This window comes from Ovis canadensis, chromosome 3, assembly GCF_042477335.2.
Source record: "Ovis canadensis isolate MfBH-ARS-UI-01 breed Bighorn chromosome 3, ARS-UI_OviCan_v2, whole genome shotgun sequence".
NCBI lineage: Eukaryota > Metazoa > Chordata > Mammalia > Artiodactyla > Bovidae > Ovis > Ovis canadensis.
The window spans coordinates 76,137,022-76,150,241 of NC_091247.1; the positions used below are offsets into that span (position 1 = coordinate 76,137,022).

The 13,220-nt window shown below is 42.8% G+C and overlaps 1 protein-coding gene across 3 annotated transcripts in view; it reads right to left on the minus strand.

Annotated features, from left to right (window-relative positions):
- Positions 1-11,783: 11,783 nt before the first annotated feature.
- The window catches only part of PPP1R21 (protein phosphatase 1 regulatory subunit 21), a 66,967-nt gene continuing 65,530 nt past the window's right edge, over positions 11,784-13,220 (minus strand). For all 3 annotated transcript variants that reach the window (XM_069580450.1, XM_069580452.1, XM_069580451.1), the window contains one exon: positions 11,784-12,440. In XM_069580450.1, coding sequence (XP_069436551.1) covers positions 12,411-12,440 — 30 coding nt within the window. In that variant the 3' untranslated portion in view covers positions 11,784-12,410. The remainder of the gene's footprint in view (positions 12,441-13,220) is intronic.

The following is a 13,220-nucleotide window of genomic DNA, read 5'->3' on the forward strand; positions in this document are numbered from 1 at the left end:
GCCCCCTTCTCCTGACTTCAATCTTTCCCATCATCAGGGGCTTTTCCAATGAGTCAGTTCTTTGCATCAGGTGGCCAAAGTATAGGCCTTCCGATGAATATTCAGTGTTGATTTCCTTTAGGACTGACTGGTTTGTTCTCCCTGCAGTCCAAGGGATTCTCAAGAGTTTTCTCCAGCACTACAATTCAAAAGCATCAATTCTTCGGCATTCAGCCTTCTTTATGATCCAACTCTCACATCTGTACATGACTACTGGAAAAACCATAACTTTGACTATACGGACCTTTGTCGGCAAAGTGATGTCTCTGCTTTTCAGTACACTGTCTAGGTTTGTCATAGTTTTCTTTCAAGGAGCAAGCATCTTTTAATTTTGTGGATGCAGTCACTGTCCACAGTGATTTTGGAACCTAAGAAATCAAATATGCCACTGTTTCCATTTTTTCCCCATCTATCTGGCATGAAGTGAGGGGATGATGTCATGATCTGTTTTTTGAATGTTAAGTTTGAAGCCAGCTTTTTCATTCTCCTTTCACCCTCATCAGGAGACTCTTTAGTTCCTCTTCACTTTGTGCCATTAAGAGTGGTATGTATCGTTTGCATATCAGGTTGTTGATATTTCTCCCTGCAATCTTGATTTCAGCTTGAGATTCATCCAGCCCGGCATTTCACATCATGTACTCTGCATAGAAGTTAAATAAGCAGGGTGACAAGATACAACCTTGATGTACTCCTTTCTCAATTTGGAACCAGTCCATTGTTCCATGTCCAGTTCTAACTATTGCTTTTTGTCCTGCATATAGGTTTCTCAGGAGGCACATAAAGATGGTCTGGTATTCCCATCTAATAATTTTTCACAGTTTGTTGTGATCTTCACAGGACTTCCCTGGTGGCTCAGATGGTAAAGTGTCTGTCTACAATGTGGGAGACCTGGGTTTAATCCCTGGGTTGGGAAGATCCCCTGGAGAAGGAAATGACAACCCACTCCAGTGTTCTTGCCTGGAAAATCCCATGGACAGAGGAGCCTGGTAGGCTACAGTCCATGGGGTCGCAAAGAGTCAGACACGACTGAGTGACTTCACAGTCAAAGGCTTTAGTCTATATATTTATATCTCATCATATCTTCTTTATCCATTTGTCTGTTAATGGACACTGGGTTGCGTCCATATTTTGACTAAGAATTATTTTTTAAGCCTCTGTTGAATGCCTCCTTCTTTTCCCCTAAGGTGAGACCGACCCTATTCAGAGGCTAAGATGGAACCCCACCTTCCAGGGCCCATCAATAGGCCCATTAAGAGAAAGAGGAGGACAGAGATGCCTAGTGAAGGGCCAGGCTGTGTGGATGCAGCAGGAGGCCCCCTGCAGAACGCAGAAGAGGAGAGTTGTCCTCCGAGGAAAGGTTAGAGGCTGACATTTAGTCCCTGATCCATCACTTGCAAGCAGGTGACTCTGGGCAAGTCACTTGATGTCTGAATCTCTTTCACAAATGTAGCTACCTCACTAGAAAAAGAAGATTCACTGAAGAGACACTGAAGTCCAGGATGGGAGACTTGGGTGGACTTTGAACAGACTCAGAAGGTGAGAAAAGAGGGCATTCCAGGCCCTGGGACGGCAAGGCTGGAAAATCTTAGGAAAGGTGAGATGTTTGGATGAGAAGATGAAACTATATACAGAGAAGGAAATGGGAAATTCATGAAAGTTCTTAAGCAAAGGAATATTTTGATGTGTATATATATATATAAAATTCACTTTTGTATCCCTAGAGCCTGGCACACAGTAGGCACCCAGTAAATCTTTGTGGGCTCAAAATGGTGACTGATGAATATTGATTTAATGGTCTGTAAAATGAACTACCTGGGAAGAGAGGGCTTGGGTCCAAGGAGAGGAGTTAGGAGGCCTTAGTGTGTGCAACCGGCAAGGATGAACCAGGTTGCGGTGGTCCCCTGGGCTTGCTTCAAGACATTTGGGTCATCCACCTTCCGGCAGCCCTGCTGCAGGCCTTGTGCACAATGACTGGCTTTGAGTTCTGCTCCCCACTGTGGTCTTTGGAAGCCAGGGCAATTCATTGATATCACATAGTCCCTTTGAGGGGGCCAAATCACTGAAGCCAGGTTACTGGCTGTTGGTTCCACTCATCTGTCTTCTTTGGCATCTGCCTCCAAATCCCAGTTGTTGAACACCCTAAATGCTGATTCCACCCCCGGGAAGTGGGCATGGGGGCCCCTGTCTCCAGCTTCTGTAATGTTCTAATGTCTGGGATGCTCTGGAAAGTGAAATGGGACTTTGCACATTATTGACCAAGGGATTTTTGCAGGAACTAACGTCTGTGGCCAGTGATTTGTCATGTAAGTGAATACTGAAACGTCTCCAGTCGATAATGTTAAGGTAACAAAAGACGCATTCATCCACCTGCAGTCAGTAAGTTGTTAAGAATGGCCTGCCCATCCACTGACCCCAGGTTCACGTTCATGTACATGCAAAGGCATTCCCTGAGGCATTCCAGGAACCCTACAAATCACAGCCCCGAGAGTGAGGTGTTGCTGGCTGTCTTCCTCTCGATGGTCCCACCTGGGGTCTGTGTTGGAAACAGCCTGAATTCCAGGCTGGTATGGGCTTCCCTGGTTGCTCAGACAGTAAAGAATCCGCCTCCAGTGCAGGAGACCTGGGTTCAACCCTGGGTTGGGAAGATTTCCCTGGAGAAGGAAATGGCAACCCACTCCAGTATACTTGCCTGGGAAATCCAATGGACAGAGGAGCCTGGCAGGCTATAGTCCATGGGATCACAAAGAGTCGGACACGATTAAGCGACTAACACACACACACACACACCAGTGAGTATCTTGACTTGAAATGCAGTGCTTGGATGATAGAGAGGAAATGAGGGAATTCTGATTGAACACTTCCTTGTGTTTGCACAGCAGTGTGATTTTCTTTTTAATGGTGTTTAAAGTGTAGTCTTGTGTTTGACCTTGGAATTCCTTGGTGAAATGGAAAAGATAATCAGTATCCTATTCAACCAGCAGCCAGTGGTTAGAACCTGAGGGGTTTGAGGAAGGAAGGAAATATTCAGAGAGGGCACTGGAGTGCCTCATGTCACACAGCTGGGATCTGTTTAGGAGACATTTAGTTTCAGATCAAATTTCTAATTGTGCTTAAGCTTAAGACACCCTAGGCAAACAGAAAAAGACATCGGGTCCTCCTCATAGTCCCTGTCCTCCAGCTACCATCCCTGTGATGATCAAGGGTTGAGGGAGAAAAAGGAGTCTAAAACATAGGAAGTCAGATGACTGTTAACTTTTCAGAGACTCTTCTGTGGAATTAGACAGGTACTGGGCCCAAGCCAGCTCCAGTACCCAGACAGGTATTGGGCCCAAGCCTTCTGGTAAGGAGCTGAGCGAAGTGCAGAACAAGGACAAAGAAGAGGGAGGCAGAAGAAAAGAAAACAGATGTTAACAGACCTGGGAAAAGTTACATGATGGCAACACAAAGCAGAAAAAAAACATGATAAAATATCATCATCCCTTTTGAATGCAAGAAAACTGAGGGGAATAGTGGGGATATGAAACAAGATTAAATAATGAAGCTAAGTGATGATTATTTCATGATCTGAGAAAAGACAATCTTAAGTATAATCAAGAGATGTCTTGACTCCAGGCATTCTGGCTGAAATCCCAAACTGAAATTCCTGTGTCTAGCCATTGGGCCATCCAAGAGGCCAGCCCATCACAGAAAATGCCACCTATAACTACAGAAAGGAAACAACACATTGGACAAACCAGTAATTATCATTGGCTTAAAAAGAGTCCTGAGTTCACCTTTTAAATTCCATCTTCTTTTTAATTCCAAGCATTATGATCTTGATTAGTAGGTAGCCCACCCAGTGAAAGAAATCTCTTTTGGAAACTTTGACACTTTTGCAAAGCAAATAGGCCCATAATCTTCTAAAGGGCAAATGCAGTTGACTGAAAACCATTTATCTTTTGCAAGGGACAGGCACTCCTCTTCTGTGTGACTCAGCATGGCCCAAAAGGTTGCCTTTTTCACGAATGCAGATTTATTTCTTGTAACACTTCCACCATTTTCAAAGGACCCTTTCTGGCAGTGTCCGTTTGTGTCAAAATCTGGTGGTAAACAGCTCAGTCTGGCCTAACTAGCCAGGCGCCCACAGCTGTTCATGGCCAGCTGTGACCTCATTTTCCTCCAGTTCCTGTCCTTTTCTTTGCTCTTCAGTAAAGAGACCCTCAGGCTATATCATTCTTTTCACTAGCAGGTTTCCCTTTCCTGGCAGCCTTTTATAGAACCCATTTAGAATTTCCACACTGTTGAGCGACAGTCCCCAAGTTGTCTATAAATACGATCTAGAAGATTAACTTGGAATTCCTCAAATCTCGAATTAGCTGAAGCTGTCAGGATCAATATAAATTCAAACCAGCTTTTGGAAATGCCCAATGTGAAGGTGGACTTTATTGGAAAGTGAGGACTTCAGATCTGGGACAGTCTTAGCCCAAAATGCTTGATAAGAACATCCCTCTCTAAAAACTTTACAAGAGTCAGTCTGTTTATATTACAACATTCATTCAAGATAAAGTAAAGCCCTGCAGAAGACAGTATTAAAAAAAAATTAACCAGTGATGGCTTCAACAGCAGTGAAAAAGAAACAGGAAAAAAATAAAAACACACCATTTTAGGTACATGATACATTCTGGACTGATGTTTTTAAACAACTTTATCCATGAGGAAACTAAAATACTCTTTCAAAAGCAATTTCCAGAGATAAATAAAAAGCATACATCCTCACTGAGAATGCCAAATGAAATCAATAATACATAGAGGAATGATCACTTAATCAACTCAGGGCCTGAGACTGGCTATCCTGTTTTGGAGATAGGTCACCCCTAGGTATGGCTTGAGCTACAGTTGTATATAGTACCTTGGCCTGCTTCCTAATATGTATCCAGTTAGCATTAACTGAACACCTACTGTGTACAAGACATTCTGCTAAGCACTGTCAGGGAGTAAGTATAAGGCATGGTTCCTGCTTCATGGCACCTGTAGTTGTTGAGGGAGTTGGCATACGTGAAAATGATAACATGAGATGTGTCGACAACACAGCAGAAGAGGTACCCTAAGGAAATAGAGGAAAGCTGAAAAATTCAGAAATGTTTTTTCAATAAGTTCTGAAAATTCCATCTCTTCCAGGAAGCAATGAATGATTAAAGTCCTTTTTTTTTCTTTTTTTGCTCCTATGTGAACTTCAGCCAACTGAGTCCCTACTCTGCCTGGACTCTCTCATTTTTCACTTTCCATGTTTTAAGGGAAAATATTCTTCAGCGTCTAAGTGAGATAGTAAGCAACGTTTTTTTTTTGTTAGTTAACTGAACCATGCTTTTTCTATTCTTGGACCTATGAGGTGTCACCACCCAGCTATCCCACTGGTGTTTGGGGAGCAGTGGGCCACTGAAGGAGCAGAGATCATTTAAAACAATACAAAGGATTTAAGTGGGGGAGGGGCCTAACAATAATAGCCTCCAGCATGTTTCCAACCCAGGAGTCAATTCTTCTGATCCTCTCTTTACAAAAACAGTTATTCTAATCCTGCTCTATGACCTTTTCTTTCAAAGATTTGGAAGAAATGTAATGGGTTTTCCTGCTCTAATGCTCTGATTGCCAGTTAGTTTCCTATTTTGGAGCTAATTACCAAACTGCTTAAAAATGTATAGCACAGGCTAAACTTACTGACAAGCTTTCCATTTATCGCCACAGTGTCTGAGAACGTGGCCCTTAGCCGAGAACAGAAGCTTCTCTTCTGTCCCCAGACTATTCCTTGTCAGTGTGGCTCTGCCAGATGGTTTCTTAGCCTTCATCAACCAAGTTGCTATCTCCAGCCTTTCAAGAGCTGGGAACAACTTCCAGGGTCAATGTTGCATAGAACAAAACTATAAACTGGTCATTCTTCTGTCTGAGGGTTTTTATGATGAAGAAAGCTTTAATTCATGATCATTTGGAGAGAGCCTTTTGCTCCAACATTGTTGGTGGCTTTCTCAGCTAATTGGTTCCTCATTTTGTTTTTTTCTCTCACATTTTTGTTTGGAAATAGTGCAGATGATTTTTTTATTTTGCTTTAGTGGCTAATGAACTTGGAAAATGGTTGTGTTGCTAAAAAGTATCTGTTAGCATAAGTGATGGTCTCTTCCCGAAAGCAGTGGAGAATCCAGTTATATTTATCAGCTTTGAAAAGTGAACAGTATTGCTTATAACAAGCATAATGGGGGGTGATGTGTAAAATGACCTAACAAAATACATGCTATTTATCACAGTTGCTCAGGCTGAACCTGGAGCGTCTTCTCCCTTCACCCAGGCCTGCTACAGAACAGAATGTGAACAGTGCCCCCTGGGGTTGTGCAGCCAGCAAACCTACACCCCCCTGCCAGCTACTTCATATTAAAGAGCCTCTTTTTCTCATTTGGAATTTCTTATAATCCCAGTTTTTACTGAAAACATGTATCATATATATGCATGAAAAAAGAACAGGGATAAACAAAAATATTAATAGCTGAATCTCCAAAAAGATATGTATTCAACACTTTTCCTCATTTTCCAAATTTTTCACAATAAGCATATAGTATCTAATGAAGAAAAAGTCAGAAATGTTGTTTCAGTAAGTTCTGAAAATTCCATCACCTCCAGGAAGCAATGAATGATTAAAGTCCTTTTTATTTGCTCCTATGTGAACTTCAGTCAACTGAGTCCCTATCTGTGCCTGGACTGAGAATTATCTCTCATTTTTCACTTTCCATGTTTTAAGAGGCCTAGACAGAACAGATGACTCTTTGAGAGGGCACAGCAATGGCAAATAGAGACAAAAGACACTCACTGGAAAGGCTTGTAGAGAGAGTTATTTTAAGAGGAGACCCGATGCCCAGGATGATAAGGAAAGGAGATCCCAAGACAGCAGCAGTACAGCTGGCCTAGAGATCAACCAGGATAGCCTGGCACAGATCAAAGGACTCTCGGAGCGATTTCTTCCTTTCCTTCCTTTTTCTGGCTGCACCACATGGCTTGTGGGATCTTAGTTCTCAGAACAGGGATCAAACCCAGAACCCTGGCATTGAGAGCACTGGGTTCTAACCCTTGGATGGCCAGGGAATTCCCTAGGAGAGACTTCTTGAAGAAGATAAATTTGGCTAAACAACCAGCTGAATCTGATCACACTGAGATGAGAATTATACACCTGGGCACCTGGGAGAGAATTTAGGAATAAATTAGTGATAAGCACCATGGAAGACAGATAGATACAGTTATTAACTCCAGGGAAAACAAAAAAAGTTGTACAAGAAAGGAAAAGGCATCATAGTACATTACATGACTCAGTTACCAACAGCATTTAAATGATCACACTAAAATATACATGGAGTATCGATCTAATCAAAATGTTGATATAACTAGTCTGAAAGAGACAACAGGAAAACAGAAAGCATGTATATGTATGTGAGTAGTAGGGAAAGGGAGGCAGATGAAACAGAGACAAATCCTCATCTTCTAACTGGAAAATCAACTGACAATGCCCAACAGGAAAAGCGACAGTAGCATGTCATTTGGAAATAGGGAGATATATCAAAACAGTGAGTGAAAGTGCTTTTCTCTGGGGAGCATGAAATGAGGGTGAAAATGAGGAGATTCTGTCTCTTTTGCCTTGTTTTCTCTTTATAATAAGTACTATTTTTAAATATTTATTTGGCTGTGCCAGGTCTTAGTTTCAGCATGCAGGATCTTTAGCTGTGGCATTCAGACTCTTGGCTGCAGCATGTGGGATCTAGTTCCTGACCAGGGATCAAACTGGGGTCCCTGTATTGGGAGCAGAGAGTCTTGGACCACCAGGGACATTCTTGTAATAAGTATTTCAGAACAGCTTGACTCAAATCGAGTTTATAATTTTGGTAAAAATACAGACATTTAATCAAGGAAACAGCAGCCTCTATGTTTTCTCTCTCACTTGCCGCCTTGTCTGAGACAAGCCCAGGGCAAGACAGGACATATGGCAGATTGTAATTGTGCATTTACAGGATCACTGTTGCTTCACTAGCAGACTGTGAGCTCAAGGGCAGCCGGTGGACTGCTTTGCTTATCACAGTCTCATCTGTACCGGAGCATTCAGCAGCACTGGGTAAGGCAGATTAAGAAGTTAGCGTTCTCATCTTTACAAAAGGTATGCATGACTCAAGTGTTCACAGGGGAAACGGTCCGATGTCTGGGACCTGCCTTAAAATATTCCCGGAAAAGAAGCCACGTGGAAAAAAAGATGAAACAAGATTGACAAAATGTTTGTAAGAAGTGATGGAGACAAAAGGGTTCATACTAATCTCTAGTTCTGTGGTCACAAAATTCCTTTAAAAAAAAAATAACAACAAAGTTTGTACAGAAAGTGGATTATGAGGAAGGGGGAGACTCATGCCATAAATTTATTAAATTCAGAATTTGGTAGCTGGGAAGGTTTATGTAACGAGGAATACGTAAATAAAAACAGGGTCAGAGAAGAAAAAAAATCGTATCAAAGGCAAACCTTGTACCCAGGCCATAAGCTCAAGAAGCCAAATGAATGCTGAAAGAAGGGGTCAGAATACTTACTGAAGACATGGAAAGGGAAAGTTGCATGAAGTATAGGAGTTACAGAGAAATTTAATATTTTATCCTCCAAATATATAGTACTTGTAGGAAGAGAACTGAATGTCTTTAATTCAAAAGGCTCATACTACAGTAGTGAATAAGCCAGGCTCTGGAAATCAGACAAGCCTGGATCTGAATCCCAGCCCCACATGGACTAGCTGTGTGACTATGGACAAACTGCTTACCCTCTCTAAGCCTTAGTTTTCTAACTGTAAAACAGGGACAGTAATAGCACCAATGAGATACAGTTATTGGAAATTTAAATGAAATAAGTCAAGTCTTTACCATGCCTGACTTAAATAAATGGTTAACCAGTGGTGGTCATTATATGCTTTGGCAAGAGACTGCCTAAAGAACAAAGATCTTAGCAATTAAGTTAAAAAGGGACAATTTTACCAGGAAACCAACTGCACCCTCTAGAGTCCTGCCCTGTTCCTCAGACCGAGGAAACCTCCCAGAGGCACTGACCCCTAGACAAAGGTCAAGCACTTCACAAGGACTGCCAGCAGGTCTGTGGGACCAGGCACCATGCTGGGCGATAGGGGCCGCTGGTCTGGGAGCTCTGGCAGCTCTCAGGTGGGGAGAGATACAAGTCTCGGCCACCAAAGCAAAGAAGGACACAACCCAAGATTCACATTTTCTCTAAGAGAAAAGCAGGCCCATCTCTCAGAAGTGACACTTTTCCTGACCCAGAGGTCTGAGGATTTTCATAAAGGTAGACAGAGACTTGGAGAAGGCAATGGCCACCCACTCCAGTACCCTTGCCTGGAAAATCCCATGGACGAAGGAGACTGGTAGGCTACAGTCCATGGGGTCGCAAAGAGTCCAACATGACTGAGCGACTTCACTTTCACTGCTGCTGCTGCTGCTGAGTCACTTCAGTCATGTCTGACTCTGTGCAACCCCATAGACAAGCAGCCCACCAGGCTCCCCTGTCCCTGGGATTCTCCGGGCAAGAACACTGGAGTGGGCTGCCATTTCCTTCTACAGAGACTATAGCAAGGGTGGGGGGCGGGGGTGCTTGGAAGAGAATAAAGAAAAAGTGAGGGACAGTATACACGTCTCACGTGTACGCACTACAGCCAGAGCGCAATGAGGGGCCACTGTGAAGGCTTTCTTTCCAGCCAGGAGATGGCTCTGCAGAAATGTGCTAAGTGGAGAGAGAGATGTCTGGAGAACAGGAAGACGAGTGAGTCATCCAGGCAGCAGGGAGCCAGGGCTCAATTTAAGGCATCAACTAAGAAGTTAGAGCTGAGATATGTGAAAAGGCAGGAAGGTTCAGCAAGACAAGATAAAAAGCGAGATGTGCGAGGTGAGGAGGAAGTCAGGGTGACTCCTAGATGTTCAGCTTAACTCATAGCCAGGTAGAAGCAAGATGCTACTCCCTCGATCTCCCCTTGCAGTCAGGTGCATTCAGGTCAAAATCCCTGGCTTCACCTTTGACTGACTGTTCTTTCTCTCACACTCCACGTTCCTGCCCAGGAAGCATTCTTTTGACAAACATTCACTGAATGCCACGTAGTGTTTTAGGTACAGGGAAGACAACAGTGAGCAAACCAGACCAAAAACCTGCCCTTATGGAACTGTAACCTCTAAAGGGGAAAAACAGGTAATAAACAAGATAAATAAGCAAAACATATTGTAGGTTACATTATGATAAGTATTAGGAGTAAAAGCAGAGAAGAGTAATAGAAGTATAAAGAGTAATAGAAGTATAGAGGAAAGCGTTGCGATTTCAGCAATTCCTATATACTCTCTTCAAAACAAATCCAGAAATAGCCTTCACACAACTTCCACTGCCATCAGCACAGACCAGGCCACCATCATCTCTCAACAGCCTCCTGCTACTGAATAGCCTCCTAACTCTTCTGTTTACTTCCACCCTTGCTACCCTACAATCGATTTTAAGCCTGCTGCTGCTGCTGCTAAGTCACTTCAGTTGTGTCCCAGTCTGTGCAACCCCAGAGACAGACGGCAGCCCACCAGGCTCCCCGGTCCCTGGGATTCTCCAGGCAAGAACACTGGAGTGGGTTGCCATTTCCTTCTCCAATGCATAAAAGTGAAAAGTGAAGTGAAGTTGCTCAGTCGTGTCCGACTCTTAGCGATCCCATGGACTGCAGCCTTCCAGGCTCCTCCGTCCATGGGATTTTCCAGGCAAGAGTACTGGAGTGGGGTGCCATTGCCTTCTCCGGATTTTCAGCCTAGCAACCCATGATTCCATTAAAGCATAGGCCAGATGACATCACTCCTTAGTCCCAAACCCTCCAAAGGAGGAACAGAAATGGATGAGAAATTGAGCACGCAGGGTCACAGAACACTAAGGGTCTAGCAGGGGCTGGAAACTCTAGGTTTAAGGTGGAGCTAAGCAACATGGTGCTTGGGGGCTTAGGCGCAGCCACAGTGAACACCGCTGGGTTCAGCTGACAGAGAATGAAAATGAGCAGATCACACAAAACAGAAAGGGCCAAGGGGCTAGGGAGGATGGGACAGAGCTGGACTCACCCAGAGATCCCTGAGGCAGGATTCAAATACTTCCATTACTGTGAAGACTGAGCACAACAGCCAGTCTGTCTCTATAGCAGGCAGCTAAGAACAGGGGGTGGAGGCCAAGGAGTTGGCCTTCATGCTGAGCACAGAGGGAAGCTGGTGCTGAGCACTCAGGTGAAACAGAGTAAAGCATTCTGGAGGGTGACTAGCAACTGCCCAGTGAAGAGGCTCACAAGAGATGAAGCTGCAGGCAGGGAGGTGAGGAGGGAGGAGTTTCAGTCTAGGGATGTAGACATGGAGTGAAATGGGCATGTGCAGGAGACCCGGAGGGAAGGAGAAACTAAAGACTTGGGGAGGGAGGTGCTGGGAGAGACACCTCTGAAATGTACACTGAAATGACACAATGTTTATGAAATAAACCAATAGGAGCCTAAAAGGGCTTAGCAACCTTGCCTGAAGTATAGTTACAAGTACCTTGAGAGGTACTCAAAGACTTAATAAAGGATTAACTGTACAATTATTCCAATTTGAAGGATTAGAAAGATTATATCTAAATCAACTGGGATTTGGTAATTCTGTGAAGCCTACTTTAAAACGTTTCCGTTTCCTTCATCAGATTCTCAGAAGACTGAAAGTTTGATATAAGTATGAATTTATTGACATCAATTTCCTTAAGCTATTATTCCAACACAGAGAAGGTACTGAAGAGCTGAAGACAATGATAATAAACCACAAGATCTGGAGTTTTCAAGGCCCAATCCCTCCAGAACAGGGAAAGAGAGACAGAGAGAATGAATAAGTCTTCAAAAGGAACTGGAGACTGTTTTCAATTATAGCGAGAAGTAATGACAGTTTGACAATGTAAGCATTTTATCCAGAAACATATATCTATTCCGTAGATACCAAATTGATTACCATATCATCAAGTCTGAAAATATACAAAATATTTGTTGTTCTTACATACTGAAATTAAAACCTAATTTTAAAAAGTGCACAGTAAAAACAGCATAAGGAAACCTACAATATCCAAGGTATGTGTATTGTTTTCCATTTTACTGTCAACATCAAATTCTGTATTTGCCTTACCGGTTACAAATATATTTTAAATATTTCAGGGCCATTTACAACACTGACTACTTTACTAGGTCCAACAACACTCCAGCTTCCTGAAGGCGGCCAGCACTGGACGTGGAGGGTCGGCCCCGCAGCTCCGCTCAGCAGTAGCAGCTCTGGAAAGAAGTCGCCAACCCGCTATCCGTAAACTATCGACTCTTGTTCTTTTTAGAATTTCCCTGTGCAAAGAAAAATATCAACGATAAGAATACCAACTTCTAGAAAAATCATCCACACAACTTAAGAGATCAAGCTGTCTGGAAGCCATAGTTCACTGTGGAAAACTAGCTTCCAAGAAGGAGAAGAGCTGATAACCTTCCATTGCTAACTTTTATTTAGGAATCACAGAGCAGTTTGTTCCTTTTCACTCTCTCCACTTTTCTCCATCTACCTTATTTCCCTGGTGTCTGAGCACAGGTAATAAAGAAAAGAAAGCATATCTTGGATTTATCAAACCTCATATATTCATTTTGTTTCAAAGACAAGGTACTTTATGGTTTCATAAAGCTGAATAAAATATTTTAGCCTAAACTTGTTCCTTTGCTGTTGAAATGAACACCTTTTAAAAGATCTTAATAGGAACTTATTTTTAATATGTGCCAGCTAACATCTCAGTGGCAATGATAATCTCAGGATAAAAGGAAGCTCAGATACCAGCTGAGAGCAACCTGGAAGATGTCTTAACTTAATTCCCAATTCCCTCATATACAGAGATTTGGGCTTTCCAGTTTTATGTAACTTTTCTTTTTTCTGGAGTTCAGAACAAGATAATAGCAAACAAATGGCTTCAGGATGTTTACTTGGTATCCAATGGAGACCATGTCAACTCAGCTATCTGATGCTATAGCAATTTAAATGACTAATAAATGGGGAGTGGGGTGGGGGGGACAAAATATAGGGACCACAGAAAGATCAAAGAAAGGTTAACAACAGAAACTAGAAAGTAAAGAAGGATCACT